The sequence below is a fragment of the Geotrypetes seraphini genome, chromosome 15, assembly GCF_902459505.1.
Source record: "Geotrypetes seraphini chromosome 15, aGeoSer1.1, whole genome shotgun sequence".
Classification (NCBI taxonomy): domain Eukaryota; kingdom Metazoa; phylum Chordata; class Amphibia; order Gymnophiona; family Dermophiidae; genus Geotrypetes; species Geotrypetes seraphini.
The window spans coordinates 68,566,021-68,592,935 of record NC_047098.1 but is presented as its reverse complement, the minus strand read 5'-3'; the positions used below and the strand labels follow the sequence as shown (position 1 = coordinate 68,592,935).

Below are 26,915 nucleotides of genomic sequence, written 5' to 3'. Positions count from 1 at the left end.
TGAGTTTTGGTCTTTTGTACACCGTTATGGACTGTTTGGGTTATGTGCAGTGTATAAATATGATAAATTAGAGGCATTTCCAGCAGCAATTGCTTGGGCTACTCCAATACAAGTTGGGCTAGAAATTTTTTTGCCATCTGGGAACCCTGCAACACAGGTCCCTCTTGCACAACCGCTAGAAGCGGAGATTATGGGAGATGCTGAAGTCACCATGAGCCTGGAGCAGCGGCAAGCGCCCCTCCGTCCGCATTGGAACACCTCTTCGGTTCAGAGCAGCAGCGATCCTGGTGGCATGGGGGTGAGCTCTCGAGGAGAACAGGCTCCTGTTACAACTTCTCAGGGAGAAGGAAGATTGGATCAATTGGGCCAGGCCTCTTTGCACTCTGGCACTGGGGCTTCTTTAGAAGCACAACTGGAATCTTTGAAGATGCTGATCCCTTTGGCCCAGCCTGAAAGGATCTCATTAGACTCAGAGGGGAATGCTTTGCCCTCTCTGCATTTTCAAAAATGATGCTTCCTTACTTAAATTGCATTATTTTCGTGTGCACGCTACACATTTTATAAAATAGGGGGAAAAAGGTTAAGACACACATACAGAACAAGAACTGCTGGCAAATCCCCTCAACTTCGCCCTTTGCACCCAGGCGGAAGTTACAGCATTGGCCCCGCCCGACGCGTGAAGAGCCGCTGATGTAACGTCCGCCTGCTCAGTAGGCGGGAGCAGGGGCCGCCGAGCGCGCCGCGGGAAGAGGAGGCGTCATGTCGGGCCGCTCGGCGCGAGCGGAGACCCGCAGCCGGGCCAAGGATGACATCAAAAAGGTGATGGCGGCCATTGAGAAGGTCCGGAAATGGTGAGAGCCGGGATAGTGGGTGGAGGCGCGAGAAAAAGGATAACCTCGGCCACTGAAAGTTTAACGCTGGGAAAAAAACCCCTACGTGCTTACGAGGCCTGATTGACTGAAAACGCAGCCAATGACTGTCGAACGTTGTGGTTGCCGGGGCGACGTAGGAGCGCATTAGGCTAGGTTGCGCAAAGGCTTTGTCAGCCCTTGTCGGAAGTATCTGAATGACAGTGTAATGAGTGATGAGGCACTGGGGGGATAATTCTATCAGTGGACAGGGGTGTCAAAGTCCGTCCTCGAGGGCCGCAACCCAGTCGGGTTTTCAGGATTTCCCCAATGAATATACATGAGATCCATTAGCATACAATGAAAGCCGTGCATGCAAATAGATCTCATGCATATTCATTGGGGAAATCCTGAATACCCCACTGGATTGCGGCCCTCGAGGAGGGATTTTGACACCCCTGTTTTAGATGAACATTGAGGTAGAACCAATGACAGGCTTCCGCCACTGAGTTTCCTACACACAAGATTGGGTAGATTATGGACCTAGTTTGTTTTTGTTTTTTTTACTGCTGCAGTATCTTAAGCCAATCATTTCTTTATTCAGTTTTCAATTATGGTGACTTTATACACCAATGTATAAAGCCACTGGTGGATAGGGACCCAGCCAGCAATGGCACTTATCAAATCTGTGTACCTAGCAGGGATTCCCAAACCTTGCCAGCTGAACACATTCTCTGCAGAAATCCTGGGCCTTCTAAAAAGAGTCCAAAATTCTGCAGTGCGACGCCTAAAAAAAACTTGGCCCTTTCGAGCATATCTCCCCAGTACTGAACCGGGTCCACTGGCTCCCAATACACCGATGCAATATCTTCAAAATCTAGTATTAGCATTTAAGGTTGACAACCTTCTAGCAACACAAGCAGCAAAAATCAACCATTCCATCTCCAATCTTATGACAATATCAGACAACTTCAAAACATTCAGAAAAGAAATCAAAACCCTGCTTTTCAAAAAATTCATCCAAATATCTTAACCCCTCCTCTTTTACCTCCAGAAGATTCACCTACCTTCAGATAACCTTCCCCCAAATTACCCACCTTAACACCTTCCAATTAAACAAATACCATAAATAGATTGTAACCTACCCTCTCTAACTGAATTCCATATGTATTTTTCATACAGTTCTTCACTGTCAGTTTAATTTCCATCCTATAAATTCACATAGAATTTTTCTTTTTTCAACCATCTTTATTTTCTCTTCTTTATTAATTTCCAGGTACTTTAGTTAGATTGTGAGCCTTCGGGACAGCAAGGGAATTTTTTAAGTACCTTCTTACTTCTCATTTATAATCTTAATGTATATTTTCTTCAAACCGCTTAGAACCTAACGGATGTAGCGGTATATAAGAAATAAATTACATTACATTACATTACATTAAACGCTTCCACAACATGATACCTGACTATGTAGCGAGGAAACTCCCAATATACCACTCTTAACGGCCCCTCCGTTCTCAACGGGAACTCAGACTTTTCAACCCTCCAGCAAACAGCTTCCACCTGGAGACAACCCAAAAGCGATCATATTCCTATAACATACCTAAATTATAGAATCCACTCCCTCCTGCCATTAGGGCAATGGATAACCTACTGCCCTTTTTCATTGACTGGATCAATTCTGGTCTCAAACTTTAACAGACCTTGCCTTGATGTACCCTACCTCAGAACATCTGAGCCCCCTAACCAGTTATTCTACCATTCACTATAGATATGTTAATACCCCTTCGTGACTCTATGGTTTCATTTTCTTAGACTCTGCAATGCATGTGTTTCTTAGTCGCATTCTCTATAAGTTGTAAGTATTGATTTTATAACTTGATCCTGTAACATGTTATTGTCTCCATAGCATACGTATCTCTATTCCTGAATTTTCTATGTATGTATCCTTGTAACCCATTCTGGGCTGCTGGGGAGGACAGGCTATATAAATAAATAAATACTGTGACAACTATTGGCCATGCTTCTAACTCCCAATAAAAGCTCTCCCCACTCCTGCCCTAGAACTGACCATATGTGTCTTAGGTGCTGGCTTCAGCAGCTGGAAGCATGCCCACTGATTGCCACAGTATTTAGAAGGCCTGAGGTTTAAAAGTGTTCCATTGAGAAGGATTTCAGCTGGTGGGGCTGGGGATTCTCACCAGTTAAGGTAGTAATTGTTACATAGAAACATGATGGCAGGTAAAGGGCAAATGGCCCATCCAGTCTTCCCATCCACAGTAATCATTATCTCTTCCTCCAAGAGATCTCACATGCCTATCCTATGCTTTCCTGAATTCAGACAGTGTGTCTGTCTCCACCACCTCTTCTGGGAGACTGTTCCATGCATCTACCAACCTTTCTGTAAAAAAATATTTCCTTAGATTACTCCAGAGCTTATCACCTCATAACTTCATCCTATGCCCTCTCATTCCAGAGCTTCCTTTCAAATGAAAGAGACTTGACTCATGTGCATTTATATCACGTATGTATTTAAATGTCTCTATCGTATCTCCTCCAAAGTATACAGATTGATATCTTTAAGTCTGTCCCCATATGCCTTATGATGAAGACCACGCACCATGTGGCAAGGAGGAGGAGATGAAATGTGTTTGCCCAAACAGAAAATTGCCTTCTGGTTATGCTGCTGCTATACTGCTCAATGGGATCAAATCAAGTTTCCAAGTTTATTTCAGTTTTAATATGCTACCCAATCAGTAGGTTCACAGAAGAAACAAAACATGTCAGATAGGAAAGAAAAAAAAAAAAGCCTGCAGATTAAATGATAGCAAACGCCCCCCTGCCCCCAACCCAGGGAATAGTAAAAAGTGGGATTAAAGGCAACATAATTTACTGTTAACTATAGCCAAAAGCATTGTTAAGAATGTTTTTAAATGTCTGCAATAAGTGTTCTTCCCAAAGAGCTAAAGATCAGGGTTTCCAAAGTGATACTAAAAGTCTTTGTCTTGATGGTACGAAGGCCTTTTATACAAAATAAGGGAATAGCAAGAAGAATCTGCTGCAAGGACTGTAGCAGCCTAAGTGGGGAATAGGGACTCAAAACCTGTATTAGAAGAATGGAGAATAGTGGACTATGGTCAGAATTTTAAATGTTACTCTATTCCTGGAACAAACTACCTGACTCAGTAGGTCAGTATTCAATTCCAGACTCAAAGCCCACTTCTTTTCTAAGCACCAATATCTGTAGTTCCCCCACCTAAGCACTGTGCCTTGATGCACCTTGCCCAGTGTGTCTGTCTTGACTAGATTGTAAGCTCTTCAGAGCAGGAACTGTCTCTTCTATGTTTTGATGTACAGTGTTGTGTATATCTAGTAGTGCTATAGCGGGGGTCTCAAACTCGTGGCCTGCCAGGTACTATTTTGCGGCTCTCGGTATGTTTATCATAATCACAAAAGTAAAATAAAACAGTTTCTTCATCATATGTCTCTTTAGCTATAAATGACAATATTATTATTAAGACTTAGGGCAGGGCTGCCCAATTCCAGTCCTCGCGATCTACTGGCAGGCCAGGTTTTCAGGATATCCACAATGAATATGCATGAGAGAGATTTGCCCGCACTGCCTTCTTGGTGGGCAGCCCTGACTTAGGGCCTCTTTTCCAAAGCCACACAGCAACAGCCCCGATGCCTTTTAAATCTCTATGGGCTTCAGGGCCGTTAATGCTGCGGCCCGCGCTAAATGGCTTCATAAAAGAGGCCCTTAGACAAAAGGAAAGATTTATAAACTATAAAGAGTTTGCATTTAATTTGCCGAATTTCAAATGATTTGTATTGTATGTACCATGCTTAATTGTTGTGAACCACCTAGAACTTTCGGGTATGGCGGTATATAAAAATAAATTATTATTATTATTTATCGTGCCGGTTTGAGGCTTGATAAAAGGGGCCTTAGTTTTTACTGCATTGCTTCTAATGTCTTTTTTTGGGGTGATTCTTGGACAGGGAGAAGAAATGGGTGACGGTTGGAGATACATCACTCAGGATATTCAAATGGGTGCCGGTGGTGGATGGGAGAGATGTAAGTCCCAACACATTTCACGAAAAGGGGAAAGGGGATGGGATTTGATTTACAATCAAAGCTGTTTACATATATTATATTTGTACCTGGGGCAACTTTCCCAAAGTCACAAGGAGCTGCAGCGGGAATCGAACATAGTTCCCCTAGCTTTCCCTTCTATTAAGGGAATCAAAGCATTAGGTAGGATCTATCATTCTTTGACATTCTCCCTCACAAAATTCTGGAATGATCTTCCGACGGAAATTAGACTTCTTCCTTCTCTAATAATCTTTTGGAGAACATTAAAGACTTATTTATATCAAAAATGTTTAGCTGACAAATAAGGGATTGCAATTGAAGACTTCTTTACTCAATTATTTGCTTTCCTTGAGCCCTTAAATGGGATGACCAAGGATTGAATTGGATTCTCAATCGCCTAGTAGGGCTAGTAATAATCTATGTGTGTATCACAAGACTTCTTTAGGCATTTTCTTTACCACCTTTTTGAAGGAGTTCACTTAAGGCAGTGGACAGCAAGAATAAGTCAAACATAAGCAATAGACAATTACAGCAGTAAAATAAAAATATATATATTCAGATTACAATACAACAGCTATTTATTATATCTATAATGCTACCACATGCACACAGTGTTGTACATTAAACATTCCCTGTCCAATAGAACTTACAATCTAATTATGACAGACAAACAGGACAAAAGGGTGACTCTATTTATGATGCTCACGTGGGGAATGAGGATGTTACTTTACAATATCAACACAACATTTTAATAGCCCTCATAGGATGTAAGCAAAGTTGCCTTATGTTACTCATGTGGCTTCTCGAAACTGTGCATTTTTCTATTTGGTTCCAGTTTTATGGAATAATTTACCAATGTTTTCCCTCATTTCTTGGAGATTTTTGCTGACCTCTTCTCCAGTCATTCTTCAATCTTTAAACCTCATCTTAAAAAATAATTTATTTCTGCTCTAATTTCTTGGGTAGGTGTTCCAAGCATATGGTGCTAACCAGAAAAATTCCCTTTCTCTAGTGGTAGCCCAATGGGCCATTTTAAAATGTGGAGATGCAAGCCTAAAATCTTGCAAAGATCTTAGACATCTCGTGGGTCTTTCCTGTATGCTAAGGCTACATTTTGCCACAGCTGGAAAATAGCTGAGTTTTGTATTTTTAGCATTAGCAGGTGGGGTCCTTACTGCCACCCATTTAGAAGACAGTATGGGATCAAATGCTAATCAATTAGTGTGTGGCTGTGCTATCTGATTAGCACACTCTCCCTTGGCCCAATATTTTACCTTGGGGTCTCTCAGTGTGCCCCACGGTAAGGCCATTGAAATTAGTAGTAAGCATGCATTAGTGATTAGTGCTTACTGCAGCTTGGTAAAAGGAAGCTTTTGTGATTCCCTAATCCTGTAAGTGGTAAAGGAAAAAAGAGGTAAGAAAGCTTTGCTTTTTAACTTGTTTGAAGGGATTTTTGGGTCTTAAGTTTATTCTAGTGATTTGAAAGAAATCAAAACATCATCAATTACAATTGATTCTTACTCACTTGTAAAGTACCCATGTCTATTTTACCATGCCCTCTGTGAAAAATTCCCTAACCACTATTTGTCCTGTTTGTCTGTTTAATTACTGTATTTTTTGGACCAAAAGACGCACCTACCTGTAGAGGAGGAAAAACCAAGAAAAAAAAAATTGGGTTCAGAATTTTTTTTCTTCTTGGTTTTTCCTCCTCTACAGGTAGGTGTGTCTGGTGGTCTGGTGCTGGGAAGCCCAAAGCCGCCCGCAACCCCCGGTACCTTTTTTAGTGGTGGTAGTCCAGCACAGTCTCTTACTTTTGTCTTAGAAGAATGATGCGACCTTTGCGCTTCCGGCCTGGTACTGTGCTGCTCTGTGAACCTGAGTAAACGGATAACAAAGGTTTTAAATTATTACATCATTTATTTAAGGACACCAGTATCCCCTGTTTAAAAAGAAGTCACTGTTCCCTAAATTTAATAGTTGTACAATCTTTAGTAGCAATAATTGCTACCAACACTTCTTGTAATTTGTTATCAGTCATTCACAAAATCGGCCTATAATGTGCTTGCTAAACCGGTTCCAGCCGGTATAGTATACATGTATTTTAGCAGCTGATTATTAAAATTGCTTTACAGCCAGGGGAGGGGCCTAAGGCTCTGATTTGCACAGGTTGTTTAAGGCCTCATCAGAGCCTTCGGCCTCTCCCCAGCGCATCCCAGGATGCATCGGGGAGGGGAAGGCCCCCTTTAAAGGCCATGAACACATGATCCATACTTTTGGTAACCGCACCTTCAATCTGGAATTCTTTACCTGTCCACCTAAGAGAAGAAAAGGAGCCCTAAAAAGCTTTTGATTTCAAGAAGCTTTTGAGTTGTAATCCTAAGAACATAAGAATTTGCCTCCGCTGGGTCCATCGAGCCCAGCGGCCCATCAGGGTAATCCTAACCACAAGCTTCAGTTTGTACCTTATACCTGCTCTGAATTTTAAGAATCATGAAAGGCTTCCCATTTCCAAAAGATTTTATGTTTATTGTATTCCTCCCTTCTCACACATTGTTTCTAGTATATCAGTTAACGCGCGTAACTGCTGGCCACGCTAGCTGCTACCGCCTCCTCTTAAACAGGCGATAGTTTTTTGGCTAGCGCAGGGGTTAGCACGCGATGAAAAGTTCCGTGCGATAAAAAGGAGCCCTATGTTTTTAGTTTGTATTTTATACTTATTTTTTAATGATTATATGTAAATACATAAAATAATTGTGGGACAATAATTATCAGATATAGTTTAGATATTTATTAACATCAAAGCAGTTACATTAAAATCTTGTTTCAAACATGGTATGTGAGTCATTTCAAAACACGTCACTTTGTTTTCTGTTCTGTTGACTGATGGTAGATATGACATAGAAGTAGTTCAAGGTAGAACTGGCTAGATTGAAAGGTGCCTCAGAGTCTATCAAAGCTTCCTTACTCCCACAACGGATCCAGAAGACAAATAGATGGATTTCACTGGGTTCTGTTAGGATAAAACCCTGAGTGCCCTAGGTGAATAGATTAGGAGGGGGCATGAACCAAGGAAGCCATAGTTCAAATCCTCTTTCTTCCACTCCTGAGCAAGTCACTTAACCTTCCGTTGCTTTAAGGATAAGCTTAGATAAGCTTAGCCTTCTTGGTCATCTACCGTACCTGACTATAACTCACCTTAAGCTCCAATTTGGAAATGAGTAATTCAATTTTAAATCCTGAAAATCAAAATGTCTTCCAGCATTACAGAATGCCTTTGTGGAAATGGAGTCTCACAAAGGCATCACTTTGGAGGCAGTAGGAGGAGAGCCACATGATGGCAGGTTTCTAAACGGCAGCGTACTGAGGAACCTTCTGGGGTATGGGATCGAAATATCTACTCAGATCAGAAAACAAAGGGAACTTCAAGTGAACTGTATATACATGAACAGGTTTGTACTGAAAGCACCTAACATTATGGTTTCCAAACCACAGAGAAAGGAGCGAGAAAGAGAGAAGGGGAAGACAGCTGAGACCAAAATGATGACAACAGAGCATGAGGAAGTGGATTCCTCAACAAGGGACATTCTAAGAGAGGTAAAATTATCAACAACAATGATCTTTTATGAGCAGCTAGGTAAAATTACTGGAAAAGTATTAGCCAATAAATAGAACAAGATTATATGTTAACTGCAGCAGAGGACAGTATCTTCAGCTGAGAACTTGATTGGATACTTAAAAACTGAGGTGGAAAGACTGACTAAATATTGCTTTGTATTAGAAGATCATTTGGAGGTTACTGAAAATAGAGTGGGAGAATAATAGGGAGCTTCTGGGGATTCTAGAAGTTGTTGTGGAAGGAGTTGGACCTTCCCAAAGTGATATTAAAAGAGCACATAGAATAGTAAATGTGTAGAAAAATAGTCTCTGGATTATGTCCAGGACAGAATCCCCCCTGGCGAGGATGCAACACTAGCCTAGCATCCTTGTGGCCATGGCCACTGCTTTGTCACATTGTTTTGCCAACTTGAGATCCTCAGATGTCAAGATAATAGCATAGGGATATAAAAGCACAGACCTCTCACTCTTGTTTCTTACTGAGCTCTGAAAAACCTACTCTATCTCAGTGCAATTGTGTGGCTGGTGTACTGGATCCTGCTGTCTACTGAGAACTTTAGTTACAGATAAGCAATATTGCTTTACTGCAGGCAGAGAAAACTGGATGTTCATTCCCTAGTTGAATTTTCAGGAACACATTTCTCATACAACAGTAAACGACAAATTATATTGTATTTGTGCAAATGTTAATTTAATATTCTTTTTCTTTAAATAGCATTGAGTTGACAATTTTCAACATCAAATACAATATAAACGAATGTGTGACTTGATTATTTCACATCACATAAGAACATAAGAATAGCTTTACTGGGTCAGACCAATGGTCCATCAAGACCTGTAGCCCGTTCTCACGGTGGCCAATCCAGGTCACTAGTACCTGGCCAAAACCCAAGGAGTAGCAATATTCCATGCTATCGATACAGGGCAAGCAATGGCTTCCCCCATGTCTTTCTCAATAACAGACTATGGACTTTTCTTCCAGGAACTTGTCCAAACCTTTCTTAAAACCAGCTACATTAACCACTCTTACCACATCCTGTGGCAATGCGTTCCAGAGCTTAACTATTCTCTGAGTGAAAAAAATTTCCTCCTATTGGTTTTAAAAGTAATTCACTGTAACTTCATCGAGTGTCCCCTAGTCTTTGTAATTTTTGATGGAGTGAGAAATTGATCCATTTGTACCCGTTCTACTCCACTCAGGATTTTGTAGACTTAAATCCTATCTCCCCTCAGCCGTCTCTTTTCCATGCTGAAGAGCCCTAACCGATTTAGTCTTTCCTCATACGAGAGGAGTTTTATCCCCTTTATCATCTTGGTCACTCTTCTTTGAACTTTTTCTAGCACCACTATATCTTTCTTGAGATAAGGGTACCAAAATTGAATGCAATACTCCTGATGAGGTCACACCATGGAGCAATACAGGGGCATTATAACATTCTTAGTGTTGTTAACCATGCTAGGAATTATTTTAAAAAAGGGTGGTTAACAACACTAAGAATGTTATCCCACTACTGACATAACATATAAGAATCACAAACCCAAAAGAGGGAGAAAAAAGGCCTTAGTTCAGCCTCATATGGCCAAAAAAATTCCCATCTCTTGTCTGTGAAAAGTTTATATCAAAACAAAAAACTGTTAGTAGTAGATTATTTTCATGTATCTGAAAAATGGCTCCCTGTAGAACGATCACCTGCCAACTCTTATGGCACTCAGTAGCAAAAAAATGCAGTCACTTAGATTTTGGTGGTGATTGACCATTCTCCTTTGAAACTGCAACGGCATGCACTGGCGGCATTTCTTTCATCCACTTCAGTTCAAATCCTACAGGGACTGGTTAATGTGGAGTTGGTAAATTACCTAGATAAATTTGATATCCTTCATGACCATCAGTCAGGATTTCATTCTGGCTATAGTACTGAAACAGTTCTTGCATGGTTAATGGATTATCTCTACAGACAGTTTAGTTTAGGTTCTAGCATTTTGATTCTTCAATTAGATCTAAGCAGTGCCTTTGACTTAGTAGATCATGAGCTCCTATTGTCCTGCTTAGATACTATTGGAATTACCGGGAATGTCTGGAAATGGTTTAAAGGCTTTTTGCAAAATAGGTCATATCAAGTCTATTCTGTTGGGAAATATTCATCTGCTTGGAGTAAAGCATCAGGAGTGCCGCAGGGATCTCCATTGTCACCCACCCTCTTTAACATATATTTGATCTCTCTGGCCAATTTATTGCAAGACTTGAAAGTTACATTTTTTATCTATGTGGACGATATCATCATACTCTTGCCAATATTAGCCTTTTCAGAAGGCTTAAAAGATCAGATTGCTGTTCTCCTAGCGCAGATAGAACATTGGATGTTCAGATTTAAACTCAAGCTTAATTCAGAAAAAACGAAAATTTTTCTTGCAAGTCCAAACGATAGCATTGCAGATAAAAAACTTCAAATTTACAATCAGAATTTTGATAAAGATACATCAATTAAAATCTTAGGGGGTGACATTAGATCTTTTTTTTAACGTTGGAACACCATACTGATGTTATGATATAAAAATGCTTTGCGATCCTCTGGAAACTTCAAACTATAAAAAAGTATTTTGATTTATTTCTTTTAGATTTCTAGTTCAATCTCTAATTCTATCTGCTCTTAACTATTGTAATATCATTTATTTAGCATCTTATAAAAATACTTTAAATCGTATTGAGTGCGCCTGATCTTTGGATTAAAAAAATATGATCATGTGAGTCCCTTTTATCGGCAATTACACTAGTTGCCATTTGAAGTGCAAATTCTCTTTAAATTTGGCTGCACTTGCTTTAACGCTCTTTATGGTCTGGCTCCAAGATACCTATCCTCCCAATTTAAAATATATAAGTCGAATAAAAATACAGTACTCGTAACATCTGTATGTTTATGTTTCCATCTGTAAAAGCTTGTTACAAAAGATTTTTAGATAGGACTTTCGCTTTCCAGATAGGAAAGATGAATCCCTGGTTAAGTTCTCTGAGTCCTCAAACTCAATCGTATCATGCCTTTAGAAAGTTGTTGAAAACCTATTTGTTTGATAAGTGTGTGTCATGATTATTTTCCCAAGCTAAACTAAACTAAACCTTGGATTTGTATACCGCGCCATCTCCGTAGCGCAGAGCTCGGTATGGTTTACAGAGTTAAGAGGAAAGGAACTACAATGAGGGGATATAGGAGAGGGACTAAGGAGATAGAGAGGGACAGGATACTGGAGAACGGGAGGTGATTAGATTTTTGAAAAGAGTCAAGTTTTCAAGTGTTTGCGGAAGGATTGGAAGGAGCTTGAATTTCTGAGCGGGGATGAGAGGTTTACATGTAAGCTTCATAGATTGTACAGTTCTTCTTGATTGCTAACTGCTCAGAACTTATGGTTGAGCTGTATACAAGAATAAAGTTTTATTATTATTTCTGAAAATGCAACCCTGGAGATTTCAGCTTTCTACCTAAGAGCCTAAATTTGGCTTCCAGAACCTCCCTCCCACATTTTCCTATGTCATTGGTACCTACATGTACCACGACAGCTGGCTCCTCCCCAGCACTATCTAAAATCCTATCTATGTGACGCGTGAGGTCCGACAGCTTCGCACCAGGTAATCCTCACGCCCACCAGCCACCCAACTATCTACATGCCTAATGATCGAATCATCAACTACAACCACTGTCCTAACTTTTCCCTCCTGGGCAGAAGCCCCTGGAGACAAATCCTCAGTGCGAGAGGATATTGCATCCCCTGGTGGGCAGGTCCTAGCTACAGGATTATTTCCTACTTCACCAGGATGATGTTCTCCTTCTAGATGTCTCTTCTCCAAGGCAGCACAGGGGCTTCTCTACAACATCCCTGTAGGTCTCCTCTATGTACTTCTCTGTCTTCCTCAGTTCCTCCAAGTCTGCTACTCTAGCTTCAGGGAACGTACTCGTTCTCTGAGAGCTAGGAGCTGTTTGCAGTGAGCACACACATATAACTTCTCGCCAACTGGGAGAAAATCATAGATGTGACACTCAGTGCAAAACACTGGTTAGAAACCCTCTCGCTGCTGGACTACTGTCTGCATCTTGTTAGGATTTTATTATATGCTTTATTTAGTGTTTGATTCTTAGATAGTCTTAGGGTTATATTGTATGCTTATTTACTGTTTGATTCTTTACTGGTAATGAGATATAAAGAGTTTTCCTGTTGTTCTAATTAGAATAATTGACAATAAATTAAGCCTATAAGTATAGAAATGAGCTAGGGGAGGGCGGGAGGGAATGGAGACTAAGCCAGACTCTGCTCTGCCTGCCAAAAACTATCTCTATCAGAAGGTTCAAGCTTACAGAACTGTAGAACTATAAAAGGTTATTATCCTATGGAGACTAGCTAAGTAAAGTTTGTTCTTTTAAGATCTAAACTGTCTTTAGAAGGGAACCTACAATGTATGCTTACCCAAAGGATACCCTTGTTTACTATCTCATGTTTGCTTTTTGAAATTAGAAGGATAAGTCCAAATCATCAAGAGAAACCAATGGTTTTCGGTCTGACACCGCCACAGCTGCAGACTCTTCTCCCCTCCTGGAGTTCCAGGGTAAGTCTACCTCTTCTTCACTTTTCCATCATTCCGCATCACAAATGCAACTTGGTCATGAAAATCTTTTCTCCAAAAATAAACATGATGATGGTATTCTTAACTGATGGGTAATGTCATCCCATAGAGCCCAGTATGGCAAATGCACTCCAATGTTCTCTCAGAAGTTTCTGGAAGCAGCCTACTATGCATGCGTAGGCCTTTCTGCCCACTGATGTCTTGCTTGACCAGTTCATTCTAGTTTTTTCATGGAATAGTGTGGACACGCTTTTGTTGTGTCCCTCGGAGTTCATATCAAAGCCCTTTTTTATTCATTGTGGTTGCAATCAGTTCCTCCTTGTTTTCAGTGTGTAAGTAGTTTATGCAGGACCAGTATCCTTGCCTCCTCTTTCCTTTTATTTCTGGTCAGGCTTTCAGCACTTTTACATTTCCTTTCTTTTCTGTGGCCATCATGTCCCCTTAGGCCCTCAGGCACTTGGTCAAAGACCTCTTTTGACCTCTGAGCCATTTGATTTTGTCTCAGCTATTTTTCCTGACATGTCCCAGAAAACTCCCAGTGGTTTTAAGTTTTGGCACTGAGAAGTCCAGTCCATCGACTTTGTCAAGTTTCAAGTTTCAAGTTTATTATATTGTTTGATTAAACGCTTTTAAAATTTCAAAGCGTTTTACATAAATAAAATAAAGTGGACTTACTTATACAATTACTATTCATATAAACAAACTGGGAAACAACTTTAGACAAGAAGACAGCTGATAACAATGGGAAGGTGGGGAGGAAATACAATATTTATTAAAAGATTACATAAAAGGGAAACACATTGGGGAAATATGGGGAAAAATGAGAGACCGAAAGGACGTCTAGAAAAATGAGAATTTGTAATCTGTCAATTAAAAGCTTCTTTATAAAGAAGACATTTAAGGTTCTTTTTAAATATTTTTAAATCCTGTTCTAATCTTAAATACAAAGGAAGAGAGTTCCATAACATTGGTGCCGTAACGGAGAAAATTGAAGCACGGCGGGTTCCAATAATTTTTAAAGAGGGGACATTTAAAGTACATTGTGAAGATGATCTGAGAGTTCTAGATGAACTGTATGGGATCAAGAGCCTATCTATGAAAGCCGGAGTATTGGATTGAAAGCATAGGTCTGTAAGGCTCTAGGAACCACATTATTGAGGATGAACCTAAACAATGAGTGTTGATAGTGGCCACCGGGTCAGGCATCCCGTGATCTCCTTCTGAGGGCAAGGAAGGATTCGTCATCATCCTTGTTGACCCTGAGGGTCTCTAATGCCATATGTCAGGCAGAGACCAAGAAGCAACAACATCAATAATATACACTTGGAACATTGGGTGAGATTTATAACATATGAGCATAATCTTCATTACGTATGTTGGACCAATTATGGGAAGATAGTGGCTTTTTCAGCACTGGTAGATGAATATGGATTACAATCTTGAGATTTATTTACATACTCTGAATATTGCTCCTTATGCTCATATGTTATATGTAACTTACACTGCCCCCTTTTCAGTCATTCAGTTCTGGACAAATAATGTTAGACATTCATAATTATGCACTCAGTTGCCCTAAAAAAATTAGAAGAAGGAAAAAACCATATGTTTGTTTTCAACACTGACCTGACTATATCCTTTGCAGATGAAAACAGTAACCAGAGCTCACTGTCAGACGCATACCCACTGAAGGTAGAGAGCAGCACCAACTCCAGCCCCAGCCCTCAGCCGAGTGAGTCACTAAGTCCTGCACACACGTCTGACTTCAGAACAGATGACTCACAGCCACCCACCCTGGGGCAGGAGAGCCTAGAAGGTAAGAGTATTGTCTAGTTGTAGTTAGAAAAGCCGAAAAAGCTTATCAGCATGTGCATAGCTGGCACTGCATAGACCTTTTTTTGCTTTGGTTGCAAGGCTCCCTTTCAAAAACTCCCTTTCAGATATATTCCTGGGATATTCTCTGAGAACAAGGGGATAGATTCCATAAGGAAATTCTTCTTCACCCAGAGAGTGGTAGAAAATTGGAACACTCTCCCGGAGTCTGTCGTAGGAGAAAACACCCTCCAGGGATTCAAGACAAAGTTAGACAAGTTCCTGCTGAACCAGAACGTACACAGGTAGGGCTAGGCTCAGTTAGGGCACTGGTCTTTGACCAGAGGGCCGCCGCGTGAGCGGACTGCTTGGCACGATGGACCATTGGTCTGACCCAGCAGCGGCAATTCTTATGTTCTTATGTTATGTTCTTACTGGTGGGCGTTGACATCGACTTCTCTATCATCAACAGCATCATCTGCATTTCCAGCATCAAGTCACTTGATGCATGCCTCTCTTTGACGCCTGTTACGGTAAATAATTGTGCTTTAGGCCTTGAACACCCATCTGTGTACTTTTTCAACATCGAGTCATTTGATTTCACTATGGCTATTTTTATGGTTGATATATCTGGACAATATGGCTTAAAAAAAGACCCGCAGTGCAACAGGATCACATCTATTACCGATAGCCATACTTGGTACCTGTAATGCCTGTAAACCAGCCATGATTCCTTTCATTATTTTTTGTGTTTACAAATGTTAAGGAGAAATTAGGTTCTTACCTGCTAATTTACTTTCTTTTAGCTTCTCCAGACCAGTAGAGGTTAACTTTACGATTGGGTATATATCTAATCATGACCAGCAGGTGGAGACTGAAAACAAAACTTTGGGACAGTATATCCTAGCCCCTCCTCTCTATTTCCCTCAGTCTGCCGAATAGCCAAGCAGAACCAAGAACTGGAAAACAACAGAGAGAAAAAACAATACTCCGAAAGGAGTAACAAATAACATACCCAAAAATGCTGTTGGAAAATGCAGAGGAGAAATTCCCGAAGGAAGAAGGTCCCCACAGCTCGCCAGCTAAGCCAGCCGAGCCACAGCCGCTGTTCTTCAATACTCCCCGGCCCTAGAAAAATACTAGAACCCGCAGCAAAAACCAAAAACTGCCCGCGCAACAGCCCCAACAATAACAACAACAACAGACAGGGTGGGGACCTCTACTGGTCTGGAGAAGCTAAAAGAAAGTAAATTAGCAGGTAAGAACCTAATTTCTCCTTCTTTAGCACTCTCCAGACCAGTAGAGGTTAACTTTACGATTGGGACGTACCAAAGCAGTCCCCTCACGGGCGGGACCCCCGAAGGGCCGATACCAGTACACGTTCACCGAACACCGCGTCCCGACGCGCCTGAACATCTACCCGATAATGCCGAACAAATGAATGCAAGGAGGACCAAACCGCAGCCTTACAAATATCCACCGGAGGCACAAGCGACGACTCAGCCCAAGAAGCCGCCTGACCCCTAGTGGAATGAGCCTTGAGAAACTCCGGAACCGGCTTCTGACTCAGAAGATAAGCGGAAGCAATCATCTCCTTGATCCAGCGCGCAATAGTAGCCTTAGAAGCGCCAGCCCCCCGCCGAGGACCCGCCAGAAGCACAAAGAGATGATCGGAGCTCCGAAACTCCCGGGTCCGCTGCACATAAGCATGGAGGACCCGACCGACATCCAACTTGCGCAGCTGTCGTTGCTCAGAAGAACCCTCCCGACTACCCAAGACCGGGAGGACCACCGATTGATTGACATGAAAAGGAGAAACTACCTTCGGCAGAAAGGAAGGAACAGGCCGCAAAACAACCCGCTCCTTCGAAAACTCCAGGAAGGGAGCCCTACAAGAAAAAGCCTGTAGCTCCGACACCCGTCTAGCGGAAGTAATGGCCACCAAAAAGACCGACTTCAGCGTAAGGTCCTTCAACGAACAGCCATCCAACGGCTCGAAAGGAGGGCGCACTAGAACAGAGAGAACCAGATTGAGATCCCAAGAGGGAACCGAGGGCCTTATGGGAGGCCTGAGCAACTTGGCCGCCCTAAGAAAGCGAATCACATCAGGAATGGCTGACAAACGCTGACCTGTCACCAGCCCCCGAAAAGCCGACAGGGCCGCCAGATGAACCCGAAGAGAAGACCAGGCCAGGCCCCTATCCAGGCCATCCTGCAAAAACTCTAGAATGTTAGGCAGAGAAGCGCGAAAGGAGACCACTCCCCGCGCTCGGCACCATTCCTCAAAAAGACGCCAAACCTGTACATAAGCCCGAGAGGTAGAAAGCCTCCGGGACCCCAAAAGTGTAGAGATCACCTTGTCGGAATATCCCTTCTTACTCAGGCGGCCCCTTTCAAGAGCCAAGCCGTAAGACAAAAGGGAGACGGGTCGAACATGGGAATGGGACCCTGCGTCAGAAGATCGCACCCGAGAGGCAGAGGAAGAGGATCCGCCACCAGATGCCTCACCAGATCCGCATACCACGGACGACGAGGCCAATCCGGAGCCACCAAAACCACCAGCCCCGGATGGCGAACAACGCGAAGCAGTACTCTGCCCACTAATGGCCAAGGAGGGAACACATACAACAGCCCCTCCGTTGGCCACGGTTGGACCAGAGCATCCAGACCCTCGGCCAGACCGTCCCTGCGACGACTGAAGAAGCGGGGTACTTTGGCGTTGCCACTTGTAGCCATCAGATCCATCAGGGGCTGCCCCCAAGCACGCACTAGCAACTGAAACGCCTCGGCGCCGAGACACCACTCTCCCGGATCCAAGAAGTGACGACTGAGGAAGTCCGCCTGAACGTTTTCTACCCCGGCAATGTGAGAGGCCGAGAGGTCCAGAAGATGCGACTCCGCCCAAACCATGAGCCGAGCCGCCTCCTGCGCCACCAGAGTGCTCTTGGTGCCCCCCTGACGATTGACATAAGCCACCGCCGTGGCATTGTCCGACAGGACTCTGACCGACTTGCCCAACAAAAGGGAGTGGAACGCCAACAGCGCCAGCCGGACCGCCCTGGTCTCCAACACGTTGATCGACCAGGAGGCCTCCTCCGTGGACCAGGTTCCCTGAGCTGAGTGACCCAGGCACTGGGCCCCCCAACCCAGGAGACTCGCATCCGTAAGGAGCACCGTCCACTGCGGAAGATCCAGACCCACCCCCTGAACTAGGTGAGGGGTCCGGAGCCACCAACGCAGACTGCAGCGCGCCAAGCCTCGCAGGGGAACCGGAACATCCATCCCGTGCCTCTGGGGAGACCACCTCCGGAGCAGAGCATACTGGAGAGGACGCATGTGGGCCCGCGCCCACCTCACCACGTCCAGGGACGCCGCCATCGACCCCAGGACCTGGAGGAAATCTCGCGCCCGAGGACACCGGGACGCCAAAAGCAGGCGAATCTGAGACTGCAATTTGCTCACCCGGGCCTCTGGGAGGAAGACCTTCCCCAAGGAGGTGTCGAACAGCACCCCGAGGTACTCCAGACGCTGAGCCGGAACCAACCGACTCTTGGAAAGGTTGACCACCCAGCCCAGCGACCGGAGAAACTCCACCACCCGAGCCGTAACCCGGGAGCTTTCCTGCAACGACTTGGCCCGAATTAACCAGTCGTCCAGGTAGGGGTGTACCAGGATGCCCTCCGACCGCAAGGCTGCCGCGACGACCACCATCACCTTGGTGAACGTCCGGGGAGCCGTGGCCAGCCCAAAGGGAAGCGCACAGAACTGATAGTGCCGACCCAAGATCGCAAAGCGCAGGAAACGCTGATGAGAGGCCCGAATAGGAACATGCAAGTAGGCCTCCGTCAGATCGAGAGAAGTGAGAAACTCCCCCGGCTGAACCGCCAGAATGACCGACCGCAGCGTTTCCATACGGAAAGAGGGAACCTTGAGAGCCCTGTTGACCCCTTTCAAATCGAGGATGGGCCGAAAAGTCCCCTCCTTCTTGGGCACCACAAAGTAAATGGAGTACCTGCCCGTGCCCCACTCCGGGGGGGGCACCGGAACTACTGCCCTGAGATCTAGCAAGCGCTGAAGGGTCTGGCGAAACGCCAGCGTCTTCCCAGGAGTCTGACATGGAGAAGCGAGGAAAAAATCCGGCAGAGAGCGGGCGAACTCCAGGGCATAACCGTCCCGCACCACCTCCAGGACCCACTGATCGGACGTGATCTCGGCCCATTTGGGAAAAAAGTCGCGCAGCCGGGCCCCCACCGGAACCAAGGGGGGCGCCGGCAAGGCGTCATTGCGCAGGACGGGAAGCGGGGGAACCGGCGGAGGGATTCCCTGCCCCCCGACGGGCCCCCCGAAAGGGCTGCATGCGCTGGAAGAACCGACCCCGGGAAAACCCCGGAGACTGGAAAGAAGCAGCCCCACGCCCAGGGCGATACTTGCGAAATTCCCGCAAACGCCCCCGGGCCGCACCACCCCGAGACGCCGGGCGGGCACGGTCCTCCGGCAAACGGGGAACTTTCGAGTCCGACAGAGTCTGAATCAACTTATCCAAGTCCTCTCCAAATAAAAACGACCCCCGAAAGGGAAATTTAGTAAGCTTAGCTTTGGATGCAGCATCCGCCGCCCAAGCGCGCAGCCACAACACACGCCTTGCGGCCACGCCAAAAGCCATGGACTTAGCCGAGATCCGCACCAAGTCATACAGAGCATCCGAGAGGAATGAGGCAGCCATCTCAATCTTCGCTACCTCCTGATCCACCAGAGACCAGTCGTCAGACTCTCGATCCAAGACCCGCTCCGCCCACCGAAACACGGCGCGAGCGACCAGTCCCCCACAAATAGCCGCCTGGACCCCAAAGGCAGAGACTTGAAAATTTTGCTTAAGGATGGTCTCCAATTTGCGCTCCTCAGAGTCCCGCAAGGCAGAACCGCCCTCAACAGGCACGGTATGCCGCTTGGAAATAGCCGAGACCACCGCATCCACGACTGGCGAAGCTAACGTAGCCCGATCCCCTTCAGGAATGGGATACAGGCGAGCCATGCTGCGCGCCAGCCGAAACGGCGTCTCCGGCGTTTTCCACTGCTCAAGAATAATATCCCGAATATCCTGATGCATAGGAAAAGAGCGGGAAACGGACCGGATCCCTCGTAACAGAGGGTCCCCCACACGCGGAGTCTCCGGCGGCGCGTCCTCAAAACGCAAAGCCGAAGAAACCTGTTGAATAAGGTCAGGCAGCTCATCTCTCTGAAAAAGGCGCACCACGGACGCCTCGTCACTGGAGAACGGGAAACCCGACAACCCGCCGCCAGCTTCCGTCCCCTCCAGAGGGTCCTGGAATTCCTCAGAAGGGTCCAGGTCCTCCTCCAGACCGACACGTTCCTCCGACCACAAATCCTCGTCCCACGACACCCGCGGACGCTTGGACAAGAGAGGCGGCGGAGGGGACGTCACGTCAGACGAGAGAGGCAAAGCCGCAGGGAGCGCGGAGGAAACCCCACCCCCCGAGACCCCCTGGGCGCAACCGGGACCCCCAGCCGCCTGAAAATAGGCTTTGCATAATGAAAAGAAAAAATCAGGGGAAAAACCCCCCGAGGGTCCCAAGGGACTCCCTGCCACAGCAGGGGACCCAGCAGAAACCTGCCCCTGCTTAGCCAAAACAGGGGGAAGGTCACCTGAGGTGGAAGACAAAATGGAGGGGCCAGACAGAGAAGATGGCGTCTTTCCCGCCAAAACAGCTCCCTCCACAGCCTGCAGCGGCTGAGAGACCTGAATAGTCTCAGCCGCTAAAACAGGCAAGCCGGCATCAGCTGTCAAAATATCAGCTGAGAGGGAATCCTCTAAAACCCGACCGTCGGCGGCTCGGGGAATCCCTCCGTGGGCGGACGGAGAAGACCGGGCTTCTCCACCGTTCCCTGCCGACTCGCGAGGCACCATCGGCGGGGAGCTCTGGGCGCCTGCAGCCGCTGCCGACGGAGCTCCTCCACCGCACCGGCCTGAACACCGCTTGCACAGGCCGGCCGCGAGTGCCTCGCGTCTGGAGCACAATGAGCACTTTTTCCCTTTAGAAGTGCTCATTGCTCCATACGCGACCTAGCTGTAAAAAAGTGCCGGTTAGTTGAAAAAATACAGTAAAATACAGTTTTCTTAAAGGGATACAACCCTCCAGACCAGCACTACCTCAGGATTTTTTTTTTTTTTTTTTTTTACAGAACAGACTCCACAGGCTCTCGAAGCAATATGCCTTGCTTGATTTAGGGGGCAAGGCTTACTGCTGAGGCTCCTCTAAAAAAATATGGGGAGGTGGAGGAAGTGGGGGGAGGGACCCCGCTCGTGACCCGCCGGGTTTGACACCCCCGAGGTCGGACGAACCCCCAAACAGAGTCCGTCCAAGCTCCGTCCGGCTAAAAACAGGGACAATAAACCCCTAAACAAATTCCAACAGCCCTACCAAGGGAGATGGGTACAGATCACTCAACACCTGCTGGAGACTGAAAGAAGACTGAGGGAAATAGAGAGGAGGGGCTAGGATATACTGTCCCAAAGTTTTGTTTTCAGTCTCCACCTGCTGGTCATGATTAGATATATACCCAATCGTAAAGTTAACCTCTACTGGTCTGGAGAGTGCTAAAGAAAGATAGAGCTTTGTGGTCATCTCAGAGTTGGGGTGTTTCTATTAGAAGGAATGATACGATGAGTAAAGTTAACTGATGGTGAGTGAGTTAAGAGTTGAAAACAGCTTCAAAAAAGTGGGCTTTTAGCTTGGATTCGAATACTGCTAGAGACAGAGCATGATGTAGTGACTGTGGCAGCCTATTCCAGGCAAACTGCATGGCAAAAAAAGAAGGGACGGAGTCTGGAGTTGGTGGTGCAGAAGGGTGTAGATAAGAGGGACTTATCTGACGAATGGAGTTTACGGGGGGGGACGACATAGAGGGAGATTAGTGAGGAGAGATATTGAGGGGCTAAAGAGTAAACACACATGTAAGGCAGTAATAGAAGTATATTCAGAAATGGATGGGGTAATATGAGCATGGCGGCTCTCACAGAATATAAGTCATGCAACAGCATTTTGAATGGATTGAAGGGGAGAGAGACGGTTGAGCGGTAGTCTAAGCAAGAGGTGATGAGAGGTTTTGGTAGTGTGCTCAGAGAGGAGAGGTTGGATTTTCGTAATATTATAAAGGAGGAAGTGACAGGTTTTAGTGGTTTCTTAGATCGTAGCGAAGAAGAGAGAGAGGAGTCAAAGATTATCCTGAGGTTGCGAGCAGACAATACAGGAAGGATGAGAGTGTTATCCGCAGAAATAGAAAATGGGGGAAGGGGGTTTAGGTGGGAAAATGAGGAGTTCGGTTTTAGCCATATTCAGTTTTAGATGGCGGTGAGACATTCAAGCAGCAATGTCGGACAGACAGGCTGAGACTCAGGCCTGAATTCTTGTAGAGATATCTGGTGTGGATAGGTAGATCTATGAGTCAGCATTGAGATGATATTGAAAACCATGAGAGGAGATCAGTGTACCAAGAAAGCAGGTATATATGGAAGAGAGGGCCCAAGCCTTGAGGTACACCGATAGACAGTGGGATATCAGTCCACACATGCACATCCCACTACTGCCTTGAGCAGAGCACCCGATGCAACAGCCAGTTTGGTCAGACAGTCCTATAGAATTTGTTTAGTGTCTAGAATTCAACTCCACTCTTCTAGGCTCATTTTATTCCGTTCCATAGTGGATTGATGTTTTCAGATTGATTGAACTTTCAGACTTACCGATGCAAACCTCTGTTGTTTCCAAGCTTTAGAATTTTTCTATGCCACCCAATGACTGTCTCTCAACCTTCCTCCCTGGATCCAGTATCTGTCCTATCTTTTTCTTTTTCCCTCCATTCATTCCCTATCCCGGCATATCTCTCTCTCCTCCTTCTCTAGGTCCAGCTTGTCTCCCCCATCTCCTCATTGGCATGCTCTCTTCCCATTCTCCCCCACAAGTGCGGCATCTCTTTCTCTTCAGCCCCTGTGGGGTCTGGTATCTCTCTCCCTTCCCACCCTCTCCCTACTGCAGTGCTGCAATTTTCTAGTCCATTGGCACACTGCTTTGCTTGGTTCTGGAAGCCATCAGCCAAAAAACAAAAGGAATTGACCCCAAAATATCCACAAAGAAGAAAATCCAGAGAAAACCAAAAAAACTCTGTGGAGTGACGATGTTCCCAAATGGACTTTATTTGAAAGTATCAAAGTTCCAAAGGTACACTAAAATCATCCACATAAAATAATTCCATCCACATAAAAGTAAAGCAGCACACTTTCATCACTGATGCTATCAGTGGTCCAGAAGATTGGAGGACTATGGCAGGGGTGAAGGGGTGCAGGAAGGAAGAGAGATATTGGATCCTGCAAGAGGATGCTTAACAGCCTGAAAATGGGGTGGCACATGCTATCTGTAGTAACACATATAGTTGGAAGAGCTTTGTTTAGTGTCCAGCTGAGCAGAAACAAATTGAGGAGCTGAGGAGACCAGTAAACATGAGAAGAGCCACACATACGCAGATGTTTTAGGCTCTAGAACAGCTGTTCCATGCCAGTGATGTGCCGTGAAATCACCTCATAGAAACATAGAAGATGACGGCAGCCCATCAAGTCTGCCCACTCTGCTTATCCACCCCCTGTCTATGCCCTAATGACTCAATTTCCTTATCTTGACCCTCGTAGGGATCCCACATGGGTATCCCATTTATTCTTAAAGTCTGGCACGCTGTCTGCCTCGATCACCTGAACTGGAAGCTTGTTCCAATGATCAACCACTCTCTCTGTGAAGAAATACTTTCTGGTGTCGCCATGAAATTTTCCGCCCCTGAGTTTGAGCGGGTGCCCTCTTGTGGCCGAGGGTCCCTTGAGAAAGAAAATATCATCTTCCACTTCGACACGTCCTGTGAGGTACTTAAATGTTTCGATCATGTCTCCCCTCTCCCTACGTTCCTCGAGAGTGTAGAGCTGCAATTTGTTCAGTCTCTCTTCGTACGAGAGACCCTTGAGCCCCGAAATCATCCTGGTGGCCGTCCGCTGAACCGATTCAATTCTGCGCACATCTTTACTGTAATGTGGCCTCCAGAATTGCACACAGTACTCCAGATGAGGTCTCACCATGGCCCTGTACAACTGCATTATGACTTCAGGCTTTCGGCTGACGAAACTTCTATTGATACAACCCAATATCTGCCTTGCCTTAGATGAAGCCTTCTCCACTTGATTGGCAGTTTTCATGTCTGCACTAATGATTACTCCTAAATCTCGTTCTGCTGAAGTCCTAGTTAAAGTTTCTCCGTTCAAGAAGTACGTCTTGCATGGGTTTCCGCTTCCGAGGTGCATGACCTTACATTTCTTAGCACCTAACTCAATTCTATTTGTTGACAAAAAAAAAATGTCATTTCCAGGTGCAGGCATAAGCAGCTACCCCTGCACCTACGGTTTGTTAGTTGGCTAGCTCTAAAACTTAGCAGAAGGATGATGGGGTTGAGGGAAAGGTAGTGGGTTTTTCATTAATCTTAGGAGTAGAAAGTTATTCACTGTTGGACATGGCTTTGTTCAATGAATGTGGTTTTAAGAGCTGGCACAGTGGTGGGGGGAAAGGTTGTTTCACTAACTTTTGTAGAGGAAGGTTGGATATATTGCTGATAGCCACTAGAGATTTGTTAGGAGTTTGCGGTTGCACTCAGGTATGGGGGTAGTTGGAGTAGTGTCCAGCTCTGCTATTAAACACCATTCAGCTGAGGAAGGAAGGTAAAGGGATTGTAGGTGCCAGAAGTAGCTTTAGAGCAGTGGTCTCAAACTCAAACCCTTCGCAGGGCCACATTTTGGATTGTAGGTACTTGGAGGGCCTCAGAAAAAAATAGTTAATGACAATTTTGCATGAAGTAAAAAAAACTCTTTATAGTTTATAAATCTTTCCTTTTGGCTAAGTCTTAATAATAATGTAATTCATAGCTAAAGAGACATATGATCAAGAAACTGTTTTATTTTACTTTTGTGATTATGATAAACATCCGAGGGCCTCAAAATAGTACCTGGCGGGCCACACATTTGAGACCACTGCTTTAGAGGGAGGGCTTTATAGCCAGAAGAACATTAGCAAAGGCCAAAAGTCAGGCTTTGTTTAGGCTTACTGCGTTAGTCCTTGGGGTTAAATAGCTACATTTTGCTGCTCTGCTCTAAATTTTCCAAAGGGAACAATCTAATCCCTATGATCCTAAAATATTAAGGTGGGAGGGGACTTATAATTCAGATTTAAGGAACTAGAAAATAATAGCCTAGAGATAGGAGATGGAAAGAGGAAGCTGTGAGGAGCAAAGGTGTTATTTGAGATGACTTCTTTCCCTTTCAGAACCCTCCTTGCCATCCTCTGAAGTTACAGATGAACCTCCAACTCTTACAAAAGAGGAGCCGGGACACCCAAAAGCTCAGGTACGGGAGGGGATAGAAGCTTGTAACTTGGATTTTTCATTGAATTAGTCACTTTTCCAAATTCAATCTCAAGGTGACTTCTTTATGGATGCAGCGGGTAAGAAGGTCATGTGAAGGGGTACATTTTCACTGCTTTTTCTTGATTTCTTTCATCTTTGGGGCCTAGTGAGGCACTGGTATGGTTCATTCCTTCCACTAATACCCTGAAGGGACATTAATCAAAGTAGGCATGCTGGCACATTTTGTACAGATTCTTTTTACCAAAGGGCTTTGCATGGGTAGTCTTGATGTGATCATTGCTTCTTGAAAAATTAGCTGATGAGATTTACTTCTGTTTTCTGTATGCCTGGGTAATTTTTTCATCTAAAACTATGTATTGTCCCAAAATGTTTCCACGCTCCTTTCCCTCAAACTCTAAAAGAATGAACAATTCCGCATGCCACCTTCTCTAACTGCCTTCTGTCTTTCCAGGGAACTGAAGAAGAGGAGGAGCCTGGTGCTCCGCCCCTGAAGAGGATACGCGCAGAACAGAACTTGCACTTTCCAGCAGTCTCAGAGAGCTAGCCCTCTATGCCTGTGGGAAGGTTTGCATTCATGTACTCTCAACGCCATGACCTGCTGGACTTTACCCCTATTTATTTTATATCAATTTGTACTGGAGCACCACTAGGGTATATATCCCGTATCTAATTTGTGTGTGAGAGCTGGTGTCACTGTTTTGGGTCTGCAGGGCACAGCTACTATGTGGTGCCACACAATATATTTGTCCTGCTTGTATGTAGTAAGTTTGCCCTTGGCAACAGAAGAGCTGGAATATCCTCACCTTCCCCTGCAGTATCTTCAAGAATTCCAAGAGCAGTAGGACTAGGGTATCCTGGCTGGCCTCAGGCAGAAGCAGAAATTGTCTGTGCTCTTGTAATGTTCTGCACAGTACAGGCAGTCCCCGAGTTACAGATGCCCGACTTAAGTACGACTCAAACTTAAGAATGCCGTAATGGCTTCATTCGATTTCACTGAGCAGCATTTCCAGTGGGATAGACTCCTACACTTCTGCAGCAGATTCAGGAATGATGCATGGCACAGAATAGTATGTGGTTGTGCATGCTGTAACTTAGAGGGTCAAATAATCTGTATGCACCGCTAATGATATTAACAAAACTTGAAAAAACACTGGAATAAGTCAAGCTGTTGTGAATGCACACCGGGAATCTTCAGATTACCACCCGAATATATCGATCCATAAGATCAAATAAGTCGTCAAGTTTCCCTTTTTCCTTGGTGTGTAATCTTTGTTAGTTCATTCATGCTACTATTAACTTGATTAGTTATTTTTGTAAGTGCTCGTGCATCCTTCATACTACTAATTAATTACTTATAAATCGTAAATTCATCCTTTAGTTATATAAATATTATTTCACTTGTTTACAAGAAACTTAGCTTAGTCAAAATCGTTACTGCATCAGTCCCCTTCCGACGGGTTTCATGCTTCTTCAG

At 44.8% G+C, this 26,915-nt stretch overlaps 1 protein-coding gene across 3 annotated transcripts; it reads left to right on the top strand.

Moving 5' to 3' along the window:
• The first annotated feature begins 654 nt into the window (after positions 1 to 654).
• BCL7B (BAF chromatin remodeling complex subunit BCL7B) lies at positions 655 to 26,915 on the top strand. 3 transcript variants are annotated; one of them, XM_033921859.1, is made up of 7 exons: positions 655 to 851; positions 4,848 to 4,923; positions 8,434 to 8,521; positions 13,055 to 13,147; positions 14,808 to 14,978; positions 25,342 to 25,421; positions 25,893 to 26,915. In XM_033921859.1, exons 1-7 carry the CDS (start codon positions 760 to 762, stop codon positions 25,983 to 25,985), a joined length of 693 nt encoding a protein of 230 aa, XP_033777750.1. In that variant the 5' UTR covers positions 655 to 759; the 3' UTR covers positions 25,986 to 26,915. The 3 variants fall into 3 exon arrangements, with proteins under 3 accessions (XP_033777750.1, XP_033777749.1, XP_033777752.1); XM_033921858.1 differs by having other exon boundaries at positions 659 to 851; positions 8,434 to 8,535; positions 13,057 to 13,147; positions 25,893 to 26,914; XM_033921861.1 differs by having other exon boundaries at positions 678 to 819; positions 8,434 to 8,535; positions 13,057 to 13,147; positions 25,893 to 26,914.

Coding starts and splice junctions, on each gene's coding strand:
- BCL7B (XM_033921858.1), top strand. CDS start 760: ATGTCGGGCCGCTCGGCGCGAGCGGAGACCCGCAGCCGGGCCAAGGAT. Junction 8,536..13,056: donor CAAGGGACATTCTAAGAGAG/GTAAAATTATCA, acceptor TTTTGAAATTAG/AAGGATAAGTCCAAATCATC. Junction 13,148..14,807: donor TCCCCTCCTGGAGTTCCAGG/GTAAGTCTACCT, acceptor TATCCTTTGCAG/ATGAAAACAGTAACCAGAGC.